Source organism: Podarcis muralis, chromosome 2 (assembly GCF_964188315.1).
Source record: "Podarcis muralis chromosome 2, rPodMur119.hap1.1, whole genome shotgun sequence".
In the NCBI taxonomy this organism is placed as follows: Eukaryota; Metazoa; Chordata; class Lepidosauria; order Squamata; family Lacertidae; genus Podarcis; species Podarcis muralis.
This window is the reverse complement of record NC_135656.1, coordinates 21,145,262-21,169,353: the sequence shown is the minus strand read 5'-3', so window position 1 is coordinate 21,169,353 and position 24,092 is coordinate 21,145,262. Positions and strand designations below refer to the sequence as shown.

The window sequence follows — 24,092 nt, the reverse complement described above, 5'->3', positions numbered from 1 at the left end:
ACAGGGGTATCGCTCGCCCCTGATCTCAATTGACAGGAGGCATTTTGGTATTAAAACTCAAATAAAAAAAGAGAGAGGTCCTTGCTGACAAATTGACTGCAAACAGGTCTCCAGGGACGAATTGACTGAACCAATATTACCAGTTGCCATGTCAGTTTCTATCCTCCCCGCTATTTATTATTTAATAAACAGGCAATTGTTCCTCTTCACCAAGCACAAATTGTGAAGGTGTCGAAATCTATTTAAAATCTTCCTGGAAAAAAGCCACGTATTAACCCTTCCATCTCAGTGTTCATTTTCTTATTACAGGGTGTTGTTTTTGTGTGATTTTAAGGAGGGAAAATCTTTATTCTAAGCTGGTGGGAGGGAAGAAAGGGGTTTGTGTGTAAAAAAGCCCATGAAGCATAAATCATGCTCAGCATTACTTAGGTCTTTAGATGTTTTCTTGTATCACTTGTGGGTGAGGCGGAGGTGGAGATTTGCCTTGATGTAAATTGGCATTCAGATCAATAGAGCCACGCCATTATAAATTTTTTCCCCTCACACCAATCAGGGGAAAAACTCCAAATTTATCCTTAGTGGCACTTTTGATATCCAAATATTGCTAGAAATTAATTGATTTTTTTGATTTTTTTTATTTTTGCAAGGGAGACAGAACCGTGATATTAATGTTGAAATTATCGAAGGCCTGCCTGGGTGAAATTGACTCTCTGCATTTTTTTTAAGAAAGAAGTGACTGAAATCAATGAACAGGCTGAGGGGGCGATTGGCACTCTCCCTAATATATTTCTGCAGGGGAGGAAAGTGGGGTGAGATTAATTCGGCTGCAGAATCTCCCTACCCCACCCGCCAAAACTAAAAATAGATCATTTCAATCACTTCTATGAGGAAACTGTCAAATACCTGGAAAGTATGTTTTAGTTTAGAAAAGCAACGGAATATGAAACGGTCAGTGCTGGGCTTTCTTAAAAGTGTGGAGACAACAAACTCCTAGTAGGCGCATGGACAACAGCCTAGCTCCCTGGCACTGGGGCCAATTCTGACTTGTGCTTCGAGATGCCCTGAGGCTACTCTATACATTACAGCAGTGGTTTTCAACCTGGGTGCCTTGAATGATGGTCAGGGGTGCCACGGGAAACACCATCCTCTGTCCCTCTTTCCTTCTTTCCCTCCTCTGATGCCCTCTTGCATCTCTGCCTCCCAAAGGCTGGCACAACTGTTTGTTGCAGCAGCAGCAGCCCTGGCTACAAGTTCCTCGGGCGAATGGTGCCTCTGGGGCTGGCCAGGGGGTGCTTCCCAGGCCCCTGTGGGGCAGTGTGAGGAGGCACTTCTCTTTGGGGCAGCTCAGAGACCAGGGGCAGCAGCTGCAACTGCCCAGAGGACTCCCAAGGAGAAGGGAGAGGAGGCTGAGGGAACACTTCACAAAAGAGGGTGTTCAAAAAGCAGTTGGCGGCTGCCGGCTCTGCAGCCAAGGGGTGGCATATAACTGGCCTCCTGAGCCCCACAGGGGTGCCGCAGAAAGAACGTTGGTCAAGGGAACGGTGGACTCAAAAAGGTTGAAAACCTCTGCATTACAGGTTGAGTGTGTGTGTTCACTGTCTGGTTCAAAGCAACTATGTTTGCTGCTCCAGAGTCACACTGTGTACACTCCTAACCCATAATGTGTGAAACAGTCCGTCCCCCCCCCCAGTGGCGTAGCGTGGGGGTGCAGGGGGGCCGGCCGCACCGGGCGCAACATCTGGGGTTAGGGCAAATCCACAGGTTAGGGGGCGCAAATCCACGGGTTAGGGGGCGCAAATCCATGGGTTAGGGGGCGCAAATTACTTGCCTTGCCCCGGGTGCTGACAACCCACGCTACGCCACTGCCCCCCCCATTTCTGATGTGGATTTATTTATTTATTTAAAAAAAAACAATGTGCAGGGCAGTAAAAACAGACGCTTACTGAGTTTGGCTGGTCCAGAATTTTGAACAGCAGGGTTATATATCTGGCGATTCAAGGATCTTTTGCCGACGTAAAACTCTCTCTCTCTGTGTGTGTACATGCAATCGATGCGTGTTGCATTCACATTTAACGCTAGTGTCTCCTATAGTCTTTTTTTTTTTTTTTTTGCTTGAACTCGGCTAGCATATGTAAATATGCCTATTGATTCTGTGGAGATGACAGATCCCCTTCTCCTGAGAGGTTGCTTTCATTAGTTCAGGGATGTGGGGGCTTGCTGAAGGAGAACGGGGATGTGTTTAAAAAAATTCAGATCAATTGCTTGTTTATCTTCAATAAATGGAAAGCATTGAAAATGAGACTCGAGTGTAACTTCGCCCGTTTAATAATGTGGTGTCTGTCCTAGTTGCGGAGTTGTGTGTGTGTGTGTGTGTGTGTGTGTGTGTTTACTTTTAAATTTTTTTTGGGGGGGGGGAGTCCTCTCCTGGCAGATGGCTTCTAGATCTTGCCTTTCGGACTCACGAAAGCTCATTCAGTAAACAGATGCACACACCCCTTTAAAAACAACCAAATAAGATGTGCTTCTTGAAAACTTTGCACCTGCCTGCAGCTTCGGATTGCTAATAAATATAAAGATGTGGCAGAGGTCATGGAAGTGAGTTTATTGAAATCTAGCTGAAGAAGAAAGGCGAAAGGGACTTTTGATGGACAGAAAGACATATAGATGAAGGGAAATGAACTTGAAGTCCTATAACATGTGAGAAGATATTGAAGTGTTATTGGACTGCATTTGGGATGGAGTTGGTTTATTTAAAAAATAAGTAGCTCTGCTTCTCTTTCAGATTCATATAACCCCATGGCGTAGCAAAATGCTCTCTTTTCATTTGAACATCTTACATGCAGTTCATGTAAAAGCAAATCATTATGTTCACAAGGACGTGTAACTGGAATGAAACTGTTACCAAGTTTTGTTTTAATAATTTATAGTTATGAGTACAGAAAAATGTGCATGTAGAAGGGATTTGCAAGTATGTATAGGTAATATCATGCAGATAACTGGTATAGAAAAGTGTTAATTGTTGTATGTTATTCACTGCTAAAAGTGAAATTGAAGCTAGATTGTGAGTCACAATTCTTTATGTATAGGATAAAATAGAACACACACTCCCTGCAACAATTCTACATAACTGAATACATCTTAATTGTAAAGCACAAAATTGATGTATATGATCATAATCAATTAGTATTTAATATGCTTATATGTGTTTTGTAATTTATGTAGTTTAGGTAATAAAATAATTAGTGTTTAGCAATACATATTGGGCACAATTTACACTATGTTCACACTTCCATGTATATATCATCTTTTAAGTAGCTTAGATAGACATATTTCCCCATATTTCCCCATATTTCCCCATATTTCCCCATATTTCTTAATAGAGATGCACAGTGGGCAATTTTTAAAGCTGTTTAAATACCCATGCAGTTATTCTATATATCTTGTTTGACATACAATTTATAGACGTAGGCACACAACTTTAGCAAATGTGTGTGTATGTATGTATAAAATAAGCAATTTCTATAACATTCCATAAACTGGAAGATTATCTTACATCTACTGACTTTCTTGCAGACTAATAAGGTCCATTCACACAATTTTCAAGCATTCAATAGGCTCCAATTTCTCTCTGATCAATGCAAATCCTATTAAACTTCACTAACTAGATGCACCGTATTTAGGAGAATGCATGTTTGTCTGTGCACTGGACGTGATGTTTGTTGCACAAAGTTTAGATTTCACGATTCTGTGTAAGCTGGCAGGAAATATTCGTTTAGTTATGGCATTTTAAAGTCGTTTCACACTGAATCAATGTAAGCAGCATTTCTAAAAAGAAAGTAGAACCCTGCCCCATATATGTGTATAAAGAAAATGTGGAAATCACTCTTTTCCTTTAAGTTTGCTCCGATCCTTTATGAAATGAGAACCTCTTCTCATTCTGGAATAATGAATAAAATTGCTTTCTGCACAGTGTACTGCTTTATATTTTATCATATATTAAACCCTCCCGTCAAAATTTTTTAAAAAGCTAAGCACCCCAAAGCATGGAGAGAGGAGAAAAGAGGAAGCAGGTTTGACCCCAAAACAGCTTCCAATTTAAGGTGATTTTTAAAGTCAACGGAGAGTTATGCTGGATTGCAAATCCGAATATTGTAGCATTTTGTGTGGTGTTGTTTGTGGGAAAAGGGACGTCAAGGAAAGCTCAGTGGGATTATGTGTCGGATATTCATTTGTTAAGCCTTCCCCCCCCCCCCCAAACTCTTAATATAAATGCCTATTTATAAAGACAGGGTTATTTTCAGTACTCTGTAGCTCCTCTGATTAATAAGACGTGTAGAGCTTTGTAAGACCAATATACTTGTGTTGTTTAATTAATAGAAAGCCTGCCTGGGAAGAAGTAAGCACACATCATTTGCAGGAAAGTAATTTCTTACTAAAAAGTACTCTGGAGTTAAGAAGAATTATCACACCCCGCCCCCTGCTAACTTTGGGGTCAGGCTGGGTGGGATGTTCTCCTGATCTTTGTGACAAATCCCTTATTCAATCCCCATAACTGAAACGCGCTGTGTTTGGAGTGTATGGCGAGGTTTCTGCGCATAAAGTAAATGCGGGCTTTGACTACATAGCAGATGGTACCATAGTGGTCAAGGAGCAGAAGCCACAGGGCAAAAGAACTTTTAAAAGGTGAGTGGGTGGAGTCGGTGTGAAAGATTGGGAGGAGCTAATGAGAGTGGGTGTGGTTAGCACTTGGCCTGGGAGGGGCCAGGTGTGGGAGCAGGTAGCATTGGGAGTGGGCAGGTAGGTGTATTTGTCATGAGGAGGAGGACGCACAAATCAGAGGGGCTACAGGTGAAGTGGAACTGGGATGCTGAGGCTATTGATGGAGGGGTCATGGGAGGATGCAACAGGCTTTGTTTGTAGGCACAACAGGGAGAGTCAGAGAGCATGGCACACAAGCGAGACAGAGGGGGCACAGAGGATGACCCAGGAAGGAAAAGTTCATAGGGTTAGAGCGTCACCTTACCTGCCCGTTCTTCATCAGGTCTGCCCACATGCTGGTGCCGTCCCCGCCCCGCATCAGGACATGGTAGGTGAAGAAATAGATGCCGGGCAGAGGGCAGGTGAACTTGCCACTGGACGGCTCGTAGTAGTTCCCCACATTGGTCACCACGTCATCGAAGCGCAAGATCTCGTACCCTTCGTGCGGCTTCCGCAGTCCTGCATAAAAGGCAATCTTAGGGCTGTAGAAAGATGGGATATATCCCCCAGGCCCTGGGCCGGGCGGGCCTGGAGGGCCCGGCCTCCCTGGCTCCCCGGCTGGACCTCTGGGCCCAGGTGGCCCCGGAGGGCCCGGCGGCCCACGAATCCCCGACTTGCCCTTCCTCCCCGGGTCTCCTTTCCCTCCGGCCACGTGTGGCGGCGGCGAGATGACGGCCAACTCCTGGCTTGCCTCTGCCGAAGCCGCCCCATGGGTTTGGGGCGTGTAGGGGTCGCAGACCATGCGGCAGCTGCCCAACATCTCGTAGTGCGAGGTGGTCTTGGAGCTGTGGACCAGCAAAGGGATGGCCACCAGAAGGACCAACACCATGGCCACCCCGATGGCGGCCCCGATGACCCTTTTCTTGCGGCTCAGCCTGGAGGCGGCCAGGGTTAAGAAGTCGTCTTCGCTTTTGGAGGTAATGGTGGAAGTTTCTCTGGAGTCGAGAACCACCCGGACGGAAGTCCCCACCTTAGCGTCCTTGGAGTGAGGAAGGGGAGGAGGACGGCGGTGCTCCACTTCGACGGCCTCCTTTTCCAAAAGGGGCACTTGTTGACTGGCAAGGCAAACCCACGTTGCTCGGCTGCACTGCTTTCCTTCTTGTCTCTTCCCTCCACGAGAGACTTGCTTCGGTTTACAGTAGACTCTTTGGCTCAGTCACACTTCGTTGGGAACGGCGGTGGCGGCAGGAGCAGGAGATGCGTTAGGGATGGAGATGGCTAGGGGAAAACAAGTGTGTTTGTGAGTGTGTGAGTGTGTGCATGCATGAATATGTATGTATATATATTTGCCTTCCTTTCTCTCCTCCACTTGAGAACTCAGCTGGTGACCGGGTAGCAGCTCCAGGCTCCTGGTGCCAGATCATATGGCCATCAACGGGAAAACCAGAGGGAGAGAGAGAAGGAGAGGGAGAGAGGGAGGTTTCTCAACCACCAGTTCACCCAGCACCCCTCCCTACCACATGCAAAGCCTTTCCCACAAACTCAAGAAGAGGAGATCGGACTGAGCTGCCCAAGATGCAAAAAGTAGCTTTAAGCCAAGCAGAGCGACCTCTGCTGCTTCACAGAGGAGGCGAGGCTCAGCCACTGAGCGAGATCTGCCTGGAGCCTGGAAGTGTCTCATTCCATCCATAGCAGCCTGGGCTTCTGCTCGCATTTGCATGAGCCAGGGGCGGATTGTCAGGAACGTGGGGGGCCGGAGGCCTCCATCCTCAGGTGCTGCTGGTGGGGATCCATGTGGACAAACATCACTGTCATCTCCCTGTAAGGAACAAAAGGAGCTCTCAGAGAGGTGCACACACCGTCATTTGCCTTGTTTTGGGGGGCACTTGCATCGGCGTGGAATGACTGATGCTGTGTTCCTCCTCCTCCTCACACCCATTCCATCTCCTGGACCGGGCTCACTGCCTGCATCCCGCAGCCCCGCTGGCATCTAGAGTCATGTTTAAGGATGTGTTTTATATGCCGGGGTTGTATCATTTCCCCCATGCAATTAAGTGCTTTACCTTTGTGCCTTCTTTTGCCTCTCTCGGCGGAGATTGATTAACAGCTGACAGATCCAGCAGGAATCTCCTGGAGGGGCTGCAAGCCATCACATTCATTAATTAATCAATTATTCCCCCCCCCCTCTCCCCAAACACCCATCACACACACCAGAGAGAGAGAGAGAGAGAGAGAGAGAGAGAGAGAGAGAGAGATGCCGTTTTAACTAATGGTTCGTTTTTTTGAGACTGCACAGAGAGCAGATTTGGGGGGGAGAGAGAAAGAGGCATATTAGGAACTTATAGGTATATATTGATGGAAACGATATAGACAGGTGTGGAAGGGAGAGAGAGTGTGTGCGCGTCTCTGTGTGTGCGGCATTGCTGGTACATGTTTGTGTAATGTAAAATAGTGCACATTAAGATGTGCACAGAAGAAAGATGTGTGAGTAATTTAAGGAGTGCGCATATAAAAGAGAAGATAGCATTTGTCATGTACATGTGTAAATATATAACGATACATTTTTTAAAAAAATATTTATGCTTTTCAGGTTTATACATTTCACTACTTACAATCATCTTCACATTTCAAAACTTGACTTCCTTACCCCTCTTTCTGCAGTTCCTTAAATTTATTTTCTTTAATATCTTCTGCATATCCAAGTTAACTTAATTTGCTCATTTATTCATCTACTTTAAATATATACTCTTATGAAACTGCAGGTTATTACAATAATCATGCTAATGTTTTTATCTGTTTGCAATTCAATAAACCATTTTCATTCTTTTATAAAAAGTTTGTTATCTTGATTTCTTATTCTTCCGGTAAGTTTTGCCATTTCTGCATATTCCATAAGTTTTTGTATCCGTTCTTCCTTTGCTGGAACTTCTGCTTCTTTCCACGCATATTAGGTAATCAGTTGAGAGATACATGTACGCTTTAAGCATGTGAGTTCTGCCTGTATCACGTATGGGTGATGTAGGAAAGGTGGAGTTTTATACATGAACAGAAAACACAGATTTGAACGAGAGAGGAGGATGAAAGTACAATGCACACACACACACACACAAAACCCACACATCTGTGTGTGGGAAAACAGAAATGGGTTGTATTTAAGACAATGCTTTTGCCCCACCGATTGCAAGAGATTTTGGATCAGGCTTCTATGGCGGGAAAATGATTGATTGAAGACACATCTTGCGAAAAGGGCCAAATTCATTTCACCTTTCGCCAAGAAGCTGTGCTATGATTATGCTGTTATGGATATATGATGCATCCCTTTTTCTCCTCGAAGGTGCTTGTCTGTAAGACAGGAGCATGCAAGTTTCTCAGTGCTGATGTGGCCAGTTCCTTAGCTTCCATGGGTGAGCAAAAAAAGAAAAAAAGGGGGGGAAAGGGAAAGGACCCCTGGACGGTTAAGTCCCGTCCAAGACGACTATGGTGTTGCGACGCTCATCTTGCTTTCAGGTGGAGGGAGCCGGCGTTTGTCCACACACAGCTTTCTGGGTTATGTGGCTAGCATGACTAAACCACTTCTGGCACAACAGGACACTGTGAAGAGTGCCAGAGCACACAGAAATGCCATTTACCTTCCTGCCACAGCGGTACCTATTTATCTACTTGCACTGGCGTGCTTTCGAACTGCTAGGTTGGCAGGAGCTGGGACAGAGCAACAGGAGCTCACCCCGTCGTGGGGATTCGAACTGCCAACCTTCTGATCGGCAAGCTCAAGACGTTAAATGGTTTAGACCACAATGCCACCCGCATCCCTCTATCGGTGAGCACCTGCATGCAGGTCTGCAAACCTATTTCTTTTGTGTGAAAGATGGGTATCAATGTTCGAATCGGTGCTTGGCTTATATTCTCTTTGGTATCAGCCTTTATGTTAGTATTATGTTAGGGGAAGACCAGTGGCTCAGTGTTTTAGAGCACCAGTGTTCCATATGGAAAGTCCCAGTTTCAATTTCTGGCATCTCCAGGTATGGGTGGGAGAGACTTTCTGCCTGAAACCCTGGACAGGTGGTGACAATTCTGAGCTAGATGGACCAGTGATTTTGACTCAGTATAAGTAGCTCATTTTATTCAACCACTGTGGTGTAGTGGTTACAGTGTTGGCCTAGGACCTGTAACACAAAGGTTCGATTCCCCACTCAGCCATGAAGCTCTCTGGGTGATCTTGGGCCAGCTACTGCCTCTCAGCCTAACCTATCTTGCAGGGTGTGGTGGTCTTGTAGTAAGATTAAAGCTTACTGGGGAATGATATACAATGAATTGAAAAGGATGTTCAAAATAACTTTTGTAAAAAAAAACCCCAGAAGCTTTTCTTTTGGGAATTATAGGGACAGAACTACCTAAATTGTATAGAAATTTATTCATGTATGCTACTACAGCCCAAGAACGTTACTTGCCCCAAAGTGGAAAGAAGCAGAAGTCCCAGCAAAGGAAGAAAGGTTACAAAAACTTATGGAATATTGCAGAAATGGCGAAACTTGCCGGAAGAATAAGAAATCAAGGTAACAAACTTTTTATAAAAGAATGGAAATGGTTTATTGAATATTTACAGATAAAATGCAACCAGATAAAAACATTGGCAGGAATATTGTAATAACCTGCAGTTTCATAAGAGTATATATTTAAAGTAGACGGTTAAATGAGCAAATTAAATGAATTCGGCTATGCAGAAAATATTAAAGAAAATAAATTTAAGGAACCGCAGAAAGAGGGGGAAGGAAGCCAAACTTTGAAATGTTAAATTGATTGTAAAACTAATGAAATGTATAAACTTGAAAAGTATAAATAAAAACTAAAATAATAATAAAAATAACCTACTTCGCAGGGTTGTTGTGGGGATTCAGTGAAGAGGGGGAGAACCATGTATGTTGCGTGGAGCTCCTTGGAGACAAAGGTGCGATATAAATGCAATAATTTTTTGGGGGGGGGGGGGAAACCACTGATCATTTCTTTGTTCCATTTGCACCCCACTGTTCCTCATGAAGATGCTCAAGATAGCAATGTTATTTTCAGGATCCTCTGTGCTCATGTGTTTTCATTCTTACACACACGTTGTATCTGCCTATATATTGGGGTCCACGTATGTCTCTGTGCACAACTTTATTAAACACCGATTTGTTCCTGCTTTGTGACAAAACGGAGCTGTCTTAGAAGTCCCCTTTGCTGCCGTTATGCCCAGAAGCTAACAACCCAAAGAGTCCAATATATCTCAGTAGCAACACATCTCAGCGCCCCCAGCCCCTGTCATTTACTTTTGCACTTTCTTCTGTGCTGAAGAGCAAGAAGAGCCATTTGATTTATGGGCTGTTATTTTGCAATCTTTACTGGGAGGGGTGGTTTGGGTTTTTTTTGTGTTTGTGTGTTTTTAAAAAAGAATATTTACAGAATAATGCTCCTTTATGCAAAATTTAACTTTTGCCCCCAGAGTTCACAGGAGTCTGAATTTCCTTCAGAAGGGATTAAAATCTGCATTTTCTGAGCAAAAAAAAAAAAAAAAAAAAAAAAAGAACAAGCAGGGAAATGCAAGTCTGTGTTCTGCCTCGCCAACCTTCCCCTCAAAATTGTTGTTTGGATGAGTTGTTCAGGCTGGTTTTGGGTTGGGAAAAGGGATAGTTTCCTCTCTCTCTCTCTCTCTCTCGTTTGCCATAAATTCCGTCGCTCTGAATATTTACTGAAATGAAAGATGTACCTGCATCTCACACTAAACTCCTTGTCAGTGTGCTTTGTACGTATGCTCACGTGCCATTTCTGCCTGTGTGGGAAAACAGCTGTGCAACTTTCCCCTGGCTGAACCTTTGCATGTGCAGGTCAGTGTGCGTATGAATTGTGCCTTTTAGCCCCTGTGCGTTATTTGTGTGCATGTGTTAACTTATGTACGCTGCTCATTGTCCATCAAACTGTGTGTTACCTTTTAGTACATAAGATCCATTTTTGCATGCATTAACCAGGGTCCTCTTGCAAATTACGTATTTTCTATCTGCATTCATCACTCTCCCTTCTGTTTCTCATATGTTTCTTGCCCAGCATACATTTCTGTGCCTGCCCTTTCTAATGTCTCTGTGATGACTTTTTTGGGGGAAATGTAAGGGAAAATTAACTTGTATGGTAACTCTATTTGGGGAGATGCAAATCTGTGTGTATGGCCATTATGCCTTCCCTCCGCCTGCCCTTTTTCCTAGATGTGTGCATATTACCTGTCCTGTTTGTGCCTGTTTGCGATAACGTTATATTACATATCTTCTTTTGCATGCTGTACTAGGGGCGCAATATTCTGTTGGGCTGCAACGGCACTGCCTTTTTGCACGTCTTTTTCCGGAGGCGCTCTGGTTGCATCCATGCACGCGTGTCAAATTGATCCCCGGTTTTGGGGAACGCCGCATGCGCTTGAGTTCCCCTGCTCCTGTTTGCATGCTGTCGCCCCCCCCCACACTTTTGCGACGCTATGTGTAATTTACCAATATCATTTTCGAAATTTGCAGTCCTGGACCAGAGTCCTTTCAAAGGGCAATAATCAATCAAGCCGGGATATTAGATGGATTTATGGGCGCTTTATGCACTGGGATCAATGCAATTCTTAAAAGAGGCGGTGGGAGGGGGGGGGAAACACAGCCCGACAATGTTTGTGCAGCAAATTACACTTGCCCCCCTCCCTTTCCTCCACACAACAACTGAGCAGAATATATTCTGGGGGATTGTCACAGGATCGATTCCCTGATCTTCAGCTCCACCTTGGCTAAAGACGATTGCTATTCCCCACTCCTCCTCTCCCCCTCTGGTCAGAGGCTGCGCTTGGGGGTGGCAGAGGGGGGTTTAGGCCTGTTTGACCAGCCGCTTCAGTCCTTGCCTTCTCAGCCCAGGGGCCACTGGAAGAGCTGCATCCCAAGCAACCTCTGCAGGCTGATCCTAATGAGCAGCAACAGCAAATTAATTAGAGGGAAAGAAACAAAGGCGGCGGCAGGGGAGGGTTAAGGCCTCCATGTTAATTAGCAGGAAGGGCCTGGGGGTTGTAGGGATACGTGGCAAGCACCCAGAGACCCCAAAGGAAAGGCCAGCGCCAGCTCAGCCGCCCAGAGGGATCTTTTCCTTTGAGCGAAGAGGCAGCGGATGAGGATGGGCTTTTCTGAGGATGTTTTCATTTCCCCACAAAACATGGGGTGCAGTTCTTAGCATCCTCTGCCTGTGTCCAAGGCTCACAGCATGCAGCGTACACAGTGGATGGATCGTATAGTCCCATATTGCAGATAGGAGACTGACGCACAATTAGAGCATATGGAGTTAACCGCAAATCTGATTGGCTCCCATGCAGAGTTGGGCATGCAGGAAATGTGATAAATGCAAGCACCAGCCAAACATTTATAGGACCACATTGACTGTCTGATTCTTTTCCAACTTTCTTAATGCTCTAATTTAGTTATGTATTTCCTTTTCCTTCTTTCCTTTTGCAAGCTGCCTTGAGCATGATTTGAACTGTGGAAAAGCAGCATACAAATAAACGTATGTATGCATGTTCGGTAGGGATGCGGGTGGCGCTGTGGTCCAAACCACTGAGCCTCTTGGGCTTGCCGATCAGACGGTCGATGGTTCGAATCCCCACAATGGAGTGAGCTCCCGTTGCTCTGTCCCAGCTCCTGTCAACCTAGCAGTTCGAAAGCACACCAGCACAAGTAGATAAATAGGCACTGCTGCGGTGGGAAGGTCAACAGTGTTTCCGTGCACTCTGGTTTCTGTCACAGTGTTCCGTTGAGCCAGAAGTGGTTTAGTCATGCTGGCCACATGACCCGGAAAGCTGTCTGTGGACAAACACCAGCTCCCTCGGCCTGAAAGCGAGATGAACGCCGCAACCCCATAGTCGCCTTTGACTGGACTGAACCATCCAGGGGTCCTTTACCCTTACCTGCATGTTCAGTATGTATGCTATGGAAAGTGGAAATCTGTGCTGGATTTTAATACAATTAATTGGATTGTTTAGTTACTCAGTGGGGAATGACCATAGCTGAGCTAAGGGTTAGGGTATATGCAGGGCATGTGGAAGAAAGGGGCACCACACCCAGGTTCAGTCCTTGCCCTTTCCAGTTGAAGGGGTCTCAGGTAGGAAGTGATGGGAAAGCCATTGAACGGCCGCGCTTGCTAGTTAGAGCAGAACTACTGGGCTAGCCTGAAATGCAACCTGACTCTCTCTAAGGCAGCGTCATATGCTCAATAATTCCTACTCCCAACGTCCCTCCCCTGTGCCCTCTGGTATCTTCTCTTTGTGCATGTTAATAATAGTTAGCCTTACTGGTATATGTGGATTAAAATACTTCTCTCCGCTGCTGCGCCTGCTGAAGGAGGGGAAACTGCAGAAGGGCAGCTTTAACCTTTATAAAGACACTGGCAAAATGCCCATCATTATGATGGATAGCGTGGTTGCCCGTGTTTTGTAGAGATAGAGCAGGTACATTGCAAGGATCCTGAAGTGTGCAGGGCATCACTCCCCTCCATGGTGTTCCCTGCACTGAGGGTGGGCAGGTGACCTTACCCCAATACAGTCTTTCACACACAAGCCCCCAAAGTACAATTCTTTATGGGATTGAATGGGACCACAGCATTGCCTTTTGAGTTAAGTGGTGAGTAAGGTTGAAATATTTCAAACAGTGAAAATCCGGACAGAAAAGTTGTTGAGCATTTTTTGGCAAAATTGGCCAAAAAAAGGGACATTTCCGTGCGCTCTGGTTTCCATCACAGTGCCCTGTTGCACCAGAAGTGGTTTAGTCATGCTGGCCACATGACCCGGAAAGCTGTCTGCAGATAAACGCTGGCTCCCTCAGCCTGAAAAGCGAGATGAGCGTCACAACCCTATAGTCACCTTTGACAGGACTTACCCGTCCAGAGGTCTTTTACCTTTTACCTAGCCCATGTGGTGTCCTCCAGAGGTTGTTGGACTACAAGTCCCATCCTCCCTCGTCCATTGGCCACGCTGGCTGGGACCGATGGGAGATGGAGTCCAACAGCTGGAGGAGAGCTGTGCTTTACCTCCTATGTTAAAGATAAAGGGACCCCTGACCATTAGGTCCAGTCATGACCGACTCTGGGGTTGCGGCACTCATCTCGCTTTATTGTCTGAGGGAGCCGGCGTACAGCTTCCAGGTCATGTGGCCAGCATGACTAAGCCGCTTCTGGCGAACCAGAGCAGCGCATGGAAACGTCATTTACCTTCCTGCCGGAGCGGTACCTATTTATCTGCTTGCACTTTGACATGCTTTCAAACTGCTAGGTTGGCAGGAGCAGGGACCGAGCAACAGGAGCTCACACTGTTGCAGGGATTCGAACTGCCGACCTTCTGATCGGCAAGTCCTAGGCTCTGTGGTTTAACCCACAGCGCCACCCACGTCCCACCTCCTATGTTACAGGGGCCCAAATGGCCTTAACAGGTCAGGCATTTGGCATCCCTGGTCTCGTGCTGTGGAACATCCCTCCAGCCGAGATTTTTCAGGCATCCTCACTCCTGATTTTACAAATATAAAGTTATAACAATCCAAATTACATATCCATATTTAGATATTTCTCTGAATCTCTGAACTTCCCACCTTCCTCTCCCTGGGTCCTATTGTACACCATCTCAACTGCATATTATTCCATTGTCCATGTTTTATATCTCTCCATATTGTCCATAATATTTGCTACATTACAAGTGAGATTAAAACCCTACCAATGTTTTCATCTGCTTGTAGTGGTCTTCTAGATTAAGTTATAAATTTTTCCCATTCTTTGTTGAAGTTTTGAACTTCTTGGTGCCTAAGCTTCTCAGTCAGTTTTGCCATTTCAGTGTAGTCCAACAGCTTGGTTTGCCATTCCTCTCTGGTAGGAACTTTGTCTTCTTTCCATCTCTGGGCTTGTAACCAGAGCCGTCTTTCCCATTGGGCTTACTGGCGTGTTGCGCCTGGGCACCAGCTTCTCAGGGGCGCCCCAGCGAGTGGGGGAGCTGCACAGCTTTGCCGGCGGCCTCCCCTTTCCCTCCTGCATGCCTGCCAGCTGCGCCCTGTCAACCATATGGCTGGAGTGCGTGCAGCTTGCCTCCCAAGCCTTGCGGGAGGAGAGCGATCCCCACAGAGGCTTGGGATGGAAGCTGTGCCCCGCCAACTATATGACTGGCGGGCATGCAGCTTCCTTCCCAAGCCCCCGCAGGAGGAGAGCAATCCCCGCAGAGGCTTGGGAAAAGGTCAACAACTCTGGGAAACGGGGGGTGGGGCACCGGAGGAATCTTTGCACCACAGCGCCAGATATGCTTAAGATGGCCCTGCTAGTAACATCCGGGCGGCTGTTGTTGCATACATAAAAAGTCTTTTCTGTTCCTTTGGAATATTGGTACCTACAATTCCTAATAAGAAAGCTTCTGGTTATTTTTAAAAAGGTTATTTTAAACATTCCCCCCCCCCCAATTCATTATATATCATTTCCCACTCTTGACTCTCAAAACTCTTGAAGACACCACAAGACAGTTAGTTCAGGTCTCCTCGACCCAAATCTTCTTGCTACATCCATTTGGTTGCAAGAATCACCCTTGAGCCACTGCATGGCAGTGGAGTGTCACTCCACCTTACACAGAGTCGCAGCATCACTTGCAAGGTTTCTAAAATCAAGGGACCTGGATGTGCAGAAGAACAACTTCACAAGCACAAGTTCAAGTTGGTGTATATTATTCTCAGGGACGTTCTGGGAGGGCTGAAACCTAAGGGTGAATGAACTCTGAGAGTTTGAAGGAGTCTAGCTTGGATTTTTGTCAATGCTGCTTCCAGTTCTGCAACAGCCCCAACTATTAAGCAATGTGTGTTAAAACAAATGGAAATTAAACAACACAAAGGCAAAATGTCTCCACTAGAGAGGTGGTAGCTGCTGCTGTGCATATATTGAGAGTTCATCTTCCTTTCTCTCCTTGACCCAAGGTATCCCCTGTTTTGGTCCCCGCTTAAATCTGAATTCTTATCAGCACTACAGAGAACCAGAATCCTAGGTTGTTCTTTAATTCATGACTTTGTGATTTGTAATTCATGACTTCATTATTTTGATATTTAAGCCACCAGGATTTCAGACAAATGGTATATTTTACAGGGCTGCTCATTAAACGCCCAAAATAGCAAACAATAAACGGTCTGCTTGCCAATTACAAGATGACCTACAACTCTGGTCCCACAGAGACACACAGTTGTAATGGTAAACTGTTTGGCTTGGCGCTGACATCACTCTGGCAGGCAGGACACCTGGGTCCACTCCTGCTATGATGCACAGCACTGCAGTCCTCTGGTAGATATTTCTACCCCAAATTTGACCAGTTAGCATCGTGGCCAACGTAGCTAGCTCATGGGGGTTGAGATGAGCCAAACCTTAATGAGCCAAATCCTGGAACCAGGAAAATGATGTACTGGTGGTATTTGACTCCTAGTAAGCCAGCAAATAGGGACACAGGTGGCGCTGTGGGTTAAACCACAGAGCCTAGGACTTGCCGATCGGAAGGTCGGCGGTTCGAATCCCCGTGACGGGGTGAGCTCCCGTTGCTCGGCCCCTGCTCCTGCCAACCTAGCAGTTTGAAAGCACGTCGAAGTGCAAGTAGATAAATAGGTACTGCTCCGGTGGGAAGGTAAACGGAGTTTCTGTGCGCTGCTCTGTTTCGCCAGAAGCGGCTTAGTCATGCTGGCCACATGACCCGGAAGCTGTACGCCGGCTCCCTTGGCTAATAAAGCGAGATGAGCGTCGCAACCCCAGAGTCGGCCACGACTGGACCTAATGGTCAGGGGTCCCTTTACCTTTACTTTAAACTAGCAAAAATGTATAGAACAAGTACAAATAGCTGCTGGAAATGTAAAGAAAAAGACGGTACCTTATAGCATATGTGGTGGTTGTGTAAGGTAATAAAGGCTTTCTGGGAAATGATATACAATGGACTGAAAAAAATGTTTAAAATAACTTTTGTAAAACAAACAACCCAGAAGCATTCTTATTAGCAATTGTAGGTACCAACATCCCAAAGGAGCAGAAAAGACTCTTTATGTATGCGACAACAGCAGCATGGATGCTATTAGCCCAGAGATGGAAAGAAGAAAGAGTCCCTAAGAGAGACGAATGGCAAACCAAGCTGTTGGACTATGCCGAAATGGCAAAACTGACAGAAAAACTCAGGGACCAAGAAGACAAAAACTTCAAGAAAGAATGGGAAAAAATTATAATTTACCTAGGAGATCATTGTAAGCACGTGAAAACATTAGCAGGATTTTAATCTCACTTGTAGTGTAACAAATACTATGGACAATACGGATAGATACAAAATACAGACTATGAAATAATATGCAGTTGAAAACATTGGCAATCGGACCCATGGAGAAGATGGGGGAAGTCTTGAGATTCAGAGAAATCTCTCGATATGGATATGTATTTGGTTTTCTTATAAATTTATATTTGTAAAATCAAATAAAAATGATTAACATACATGCACACACACACACACATACACACACACCTGGAAGTGGTAGTGGTAGCCAGCTTTCTCCAACAGCACAGCATTCTGTACCAGCTTCTGGCACTGCATTAGGTTAAAAAACAAAGGTAAAGGACGCCTGGACGGTCAGGTCCAGTCAAAGGCGACTATGGGGTTGCGGCGCTCATCTCGCTTACAGGCTGAGGGAGCCGGCATTTGTCCACAGACAGCTTTCCAGGTCATGTGGCCAGCATGACTAAACTGCTTCTGGTGCAACAGGACAGTGGCAAGTGCCAGAGTGCACGGAAACACCGTTTACCTTCCCTCCGCGGCGGTACCTATTTATCTATTTGCACTGGTGTGCTTTTGAACTGCTAGGTTGACAGGAGCTGGGACAGAGCAACGGGAGCTCACCCCATCACACGAATTTGAACCGCTGACCTTTCTATTGGCAAGCCCAAGAGGCTCAGTGCTTTAGACAACAACACCTGTGTCCTGTTTCTTTGTGTCTGTAGGAGAGAAGCATCCCAGTAAGGAGGTGGTGGTGAGGTTGTTGGTGTGTTTGTCTAGATTCATAGACAACAAATGCCTTTATTTTCTCTGTCTTTCAGTGCACTGAATTCCCTATAAGCACACTTAAAAAAACAAAAATTCTGCCACACTTCAGGAGCCAGATTCATCCCCTGGGTTCTGGTGCTGGCTAAAAGCACCGTGCATGTTTCTACAAGAGTCAGTTTGGGATGGGGAGTAGAGTGGGAAATGCCTCTCCTGGCCGCCCCCTCCTCCTCCCTTCCCTACCTCGCAGACTGTGCTAAAATCCATCTCTCAGCCATGACAAGAAAAGACAGCAAAACCCAGCTGGGGTCATTGTAAGCCCAATGCATGAGCAAAATGGAACACATCTTGAAAGAGCTCGCCAAGAGGAGGAAAGAACTCTAAAGGTTTAGGAAAGGAGTTTTCTCAGTTCTGGCCTCCTTGGATTTCGTTTGCTGGGCAACAAGACCCTGCGCACAGAGCAACCCCCCCCCTAATTTTTAACCCATTATGGTCAAGGACATGATTTAAGACATCCGCTCTGTGTGTCAGAGAATGGCTGGACACTGAGGAGTTGTGGCTCGATACTGATGTGTGGGCACTCAGAGCAGGGCGGGGGGCTAGAGATTGACTTGGAATAAGAGATCAATGATTGGGGAGGGGGGGCTGTAACAGCCAGGAGGTGAGAGGCTTCTTCTTCTTTGGCAATCATTCGTAGCTGAATAAGATTGTCTTCCATAAACACGGTTTTAACAGTGAGTCCGTAAGTGACTGTGGAGGCCAATTCTGGATCCACACGCCTTCCACAGTGGGGACATAGGTTTCCGGGCAGGAGTTGATCACGGTGAGGGTTTGCCAAGCGTGCCTTCCTCTTAGCACGTTTCTCCCTTTCGTCCTGAGTTTGAGCATCTTCAAAGTCCACGATTCCTTTGGTAAAGGCTGTTCTCCAACTGGAGCGCTTGCAGGCCAGTGTTTCCCAGTTGTCGGTGTTTATACTACATTTTTTAAGATTTGCCTTGAGAGAATCTTTAAACCTCTTTCGTTGACCACCAGCATTACACTTTCCATTTTTAAGTTTGGAGTAGAGTAGTTGCTTTGGAAGAAGATAATCAGGCATCCGCACAACATGATCAGTCCAACAAAGTTGGTGATCTTTGCTTCTTTCGGTACACAGGCATTAGTTTGCCTGTCTTCCCAGGTGATGTGCAAAATTTTTTGGAGACACAGTTGATGGATTCTTTTGAGGAGTTGGAGATGGCGTATGTATATATATATATATATATATATATATATATATATATATATATATATAATATTTATTAATTTTCAGCAATTTAAACACAACACTACAAAAAAAAACCAATACAACAATACAATACCATACAAAAAAGACTACACAACACTAACACAAACAGTTAACAAAACAAAACAAAAACCATTCAAAACACAATCCAATTTCAATATCTTATCTTTCATTCACTTGTTTCCACGACCTCCTCACACTTCCCTTTTTGTCTTCCACTTCTATTAATTGTTTCAGCAATTCCTCTCCATCTTCCTCTGTTTTCTATCCTATAATTGTCTTAACACATTCTAACCTTATTTTTCCATTTAATACCCTATTAATCTATCTATACCTAATTCCTTATAACATTTCTACTAAAGCCATATAACTTCATTCCAACATTTTTCTAACATTCATTAATTTTACAGTATTTCTGTAAATAGTCCTTAAAAGGAGATAGCGTTTATAAGTGGTCCATGTTTCAGAAGCATACAATAGCTCCTGGTTTCCCTTTGAATCCCTTTGAGTCCTCAAACTCTAGGCAGGAGCCAGCAGGATTGGAGGGTGAAGGATTGGAGAATCAAGGATAGGTGCAGGAGGAGGAAGAGATTGGTCCAAGTGATGGAGAGTCAAAGGCTTCCAATCCTCCTCCATTTGCCCCCATCTCTCCTGCTCCACTGTCTCCCAGGACCAGAAGAGGACTGCAGTGAGAGGAGCAGAAGCACACAGGCATAGTCTCTGCCTGCTTGCACACAGCTCAGGTGAGGAAGATACATAAGCTGAAGTCTGGAGTGGGGCCTCTCTTGCTGCAACTACCTCATTGGGTACACATCTAGGAGTAGCTGAGAGATGTGGGACTGATGGACATGCCTTTTTCTAACTCGTAAGTGTATTTTGGACAGTAAAGAGTCAATTCCTTTCTCTGGACATTTCTGTCGGAACTCCATTTGACCGAGCTACTCCTCCGGTTGAGTCTTCGGAATCTCCTCCAACGGTGATTAACAACCTAAGCCTTTGATGAGGCTTCAGGCACATTCCCATTCCGCAGAGTATACAACCAGCAGCAGGAGGACAAGAAATATGAGCTACATCGCTACGTTTTATTTCTAACTACGTAGGACAGAAAAGAAATGCATCTGTTTTCTGTGAGAGTCAGTGAACAACTGGAACAAAGAAACAGGAAACCAGTAACATCAACATCCGTCTCCCATCTCCTGTGAGACTTCCAACAGTCTGGAATGTAAACAGAGTCTTGTGACTCCAAAAACTGCACAGTGGCATAAACAGAAACCTAACAATTTCTAGTCTGACAGCGCCATGGCACATTCCCAGAACAACCTCATAGGGTCAATTCATTGGTCCATCTTAGTTGTCATGGTAGGGACAACGTTCCTAGCTGCCATCAGTGAGGCAGGGATCAAAGATCAAGTGTGGAACTGATTTTAATCTCACTTGTAATGTAACAAATACTATGGACAATATGGATAGATACAAAATATAGACTATGAAATAATATGCAGTTGAAAACGTTGACAATAAGACCCATGGAACTGAACTCGCCACCAGTAGGGATGAGGGAGAAATGTGATTCAGTTCACATTTAAAAGTGAACTTACCTAATTTGCACTTTCCGATGCAATATTGACCTGAAACCCAACACCAACCAGAGATTCACACTTCTCTGAATTTTGCAAGGGAGTTCTCCAGCCAAGCAATGTGCATATGTTAGGATTAAATGGGCACATAAGTGCCTTAATTAGTGAAAATAACATACAAAAACTCATTGAATTATGAAAACTACTTTGCAAAAATGTGTATATTAGAAGAGATTCACACTAAGATACTGATTAATTTTCACGACGACTCATAAACTAATAATCCACAAACTGGTGTGGAGATATGGACTGGGAAAATGAGAAACCCAAATGAATCCTGTTAGGCTGCCATGAATAAGGCTGGGCCTCCTGACAAAACTTCTAGGCTGTCTATTTGGGGAATTTGCTTTTGATAAGGACCCTTCCTCTTTAACCCAGCCCTAGAAATATTAGTAAGGAGCTTTGGATTTTCTTGGTCAGAGCCCATAAGGCACAGAACTTTTAAAAAACCCTTACAGTATAAGGGGGCAGCTTCACAAGTGTGCAGTCTAAAATGTAGGGGGAAAATTGGTGAGAAATTCTTTTCAACCCATAAAGCCAAATATCCATGTTTTTAAAGGAAGAATCTTGGGTTTCAGAGCATGTTAAGAGTTCCTTGCAGGAGTTTTTGGAAGAGTGTATTTTTCGACTCCCGATTTAGATGCTTCAAAGAAGCACAGAACTGAGGGTAAAGATTCACATTTTTATGGTGAATCTTGAGACCAGTAAAAGCTGCCATCTTAATGGAGGTGGATTGAGACCAATGGCAAGGGAGACGCTCTCTCTCTGTTGTAAGTGGCCTCGATATCCAGTTAGAAATTTATTTAGAAGTTAACTCCACCTCCTTAACGGTTGTGGATTTGTGTTACAAAAGAACTAGTTCAGGCCAGTTGGCTCTTGTGAAAACAGGATTACACTGAGAATGTATATTCAGGAATAAAATCTAACATACCGTATTTTTCGCTCTATAAGACACACCCAACCATAAGATGCACCTAGTTTCAGAGGAGGAGAACAAGAAAAAAAATATTCTCTCCCTCTCTGCCCAGCACCTCTCCAGCAAAGCGGGAGGAGAAACGGAAGGGGCTCCGTTTCTCCTCCCACTTCGCTGAAGGGGCGCTGCGCAGCTTTCCCTCTCTGCGCAGCACCACTTCAGCACTGAAGAGGTGCTGTGCAGAGAGGGAAAGCTGCGCAGCGCCTCTTCAATGAAGTGAAGTCAGAACAGCAAGAGGGATCGCTGCGCAGTGAAAGCAGCGATCCCTCTTGCTGTTCTGGCTTCTGGGATAGCCGTGCCAAGCCTCTTCAGGGCAGGGGGAGTGTCCCTCCCATTGCCCTGAAGAGGCTTCAGCAATAGCTGCGCAGCCTGCATTTGCTCCACAAGGCGCGCACACATTTCCCCTTACTTTTTAGGAGGGGAAAAGTGCTTCTTATAGATCGAAAAATACCTGTCTAACATGGCTCATTGCAGGGGTTGTCAAATCCAAAGCACTTTAGGGGGCGCTGTTGGGTTACGTTGGAAACAGCAGTAGGTCAATACAGGCTTATGCGCTGGGGCAGTGTCTTTGCACCTGGAGCACATGAATCAGCTTCACTTGGTGGTAGCAACTGTAATTGCACAAGCTCTTTCCTGCTTCCTAGGTTGTTTGCAAAGGTGGCAGCTGGGGGAGCGGCAGTGTGCCCTGCTGAAAAGCTTGCCACTGCTTGATTCCATCCACGCTCTGTTCATCAGCTGTGGTTACGGAGGAATTGTTCAACACGCAGAGCTGGGAAACAAGACCTAGTCTTGAGCTTCGCTTCTGGAGCTCAGTTTTGAGGGTTCCGTCTCCGGAAGCACACTGAAACATGATAGGAAAATTCCGTCCGGAAGGAGCTCAAAAAAATGATAGAAGAACAGAGACAGCGACTGAGAGTTGTTGAAAAATAGTGTTCACAAGGCTTCTATTCTGTGTCCAGGGCAGCTGTCTACCAGCTCCATCTGGTAGCAGGCTGAGATCCTACCTGCCCGCAGACTATCTAGCCAGGGTGGTGCATGCTCTAGTTATCTCCCGCTTGGACTACTGCAATGCGCTCTACATGGGGCTACCTTTGAAGGTGACCTGGTAACTACAACTAATCCAGAATGCAGCAGCGAGACTAGTGACTGGGAGTGGCTGCTGAGACCATTTAACACCGGTCCTGAAAGACCTACATTGGCTCCCAATACGTTTCTGAGCACAATTCAAAGTGTTGGTGCTGACCTTTAAAGCCCCAAGCAGCCTCAGCCCAGTATACCTGAAAGAGCATCTCCACCCCCATCTTTCAGCCCGGACACTGAGGTCCAACTCTGAGGGCCTTGTGGCGGTTCCCTCACTGTGAGAAGTGAGGTTGCAGGGAACGAGGCAGAGGACCTTCTTGGTAGTGGCATCTGCCCTGTGGAACACCCCTCCCATCAGATGTCAAGGAAATAAACAACTATCTGACTTTTAGAAGACATCTGAAGGCAGCCCTGTTTAGGGAAGTTTTTAATGTTTGATGTTTTCTTGTGTTTTTAATATTCTGTTTGGAACCGCCCAGAGTGGCTGGGTAAACCCAGTCAGATGGGCGGAGTTTTAAATTTATCATCACCATCATCATCTATTGAAGCATTGGGCTCCATCAGTTGCACTGCAATACCTGGTTCCTCTGCCTGCTGGCCTTACCAGAGTAGAGCAAGTTGTCAGACAGACTTGAATTGGTGCCTGTTCTGCCCCTGCTTACAGACGAATATTCCCTCTCCAAAACACCTTTTTCTGCACCCTCATTTTCTGCCTTCTATTTTGGGGAGAATGGTGTTGACTGGACGGCAACTAGACAGCTTCAAGCACACCTGCATGTTGTCAGTTTCTTGAACTCGTTCCATCTTGGCTTGTAACCCAAAATATGGCACAGAGACAGTGCAAGTGCCCATGACTGATGTCCCCCCCCGCCCCCGCACAGAGATCAATAGAGGAAATTGTACCTTATTGATCCTATTAGATCTCGCTGTGGCCTTTGATACTGTTGGCCATACGGTGTTGGCATTATAACTGCAAGGCCAAGTGTGTGTTTATGGGTGGCCTTGCTGAGTTCTGGCAGGGAAATCCCAGAGGATGGTGATGACAAACGATTCATGCTCGACTCCCGTCTTATTTTCCGTTCTGCTTAAGAGATGTAAGAAGCCTCCAGCATTCCCATTTGTTTTCATTTCTTTCACAAAGGAACAGCTCTACCATTAGGCATGTTGAGGCAGGCAGTTCAGACAACGGATGCTGTCGGGTTGAGAGGTGAAGCAGGAGTAATGTCAGGAGCTGGAATCAGGAGCAGCTCAGCAGTGTGTCAGTGAAGTTAACTCTGTATTCAAAGAAACCTAAAACAGCTGAGTGATCACAGCAACACTTCCCAGTAGGTCTTGTCCCAATGAAGCAGTTTTGAGGACTTCCCAGCA

At 45.5% G+C, this 24,092-nt stretch overlaps 1 protein-coding gene across 1 annotated transcript in view; it reads right to left on the bottom strand.

Annotated features, from left to right (window-relative positions):
* Nucleotides 1-5,912, bottom strand: part of C1QL4 (complement C1q like 4) — a 37,521-nt gene extending 31,609 nt beyond the window's left edge. Inside the window, exon 1 of the mRNA XM_028712021.2 lies at nucleotides 5,024-5,912. Within this exon, the coding sequence (XP_028567854.2) occupies nucleotides 5,024-5,587 (564 nt within the window). The 5' untranslated portion in view covers nucleotides 5,588-5,912. The remainder of the gene's footprint in view (nucleotides 1-5,023) is intronic.
* Between the last annotated feature and the right edge of the window lie 18,180 nt (nucleotides 5,913-24,092).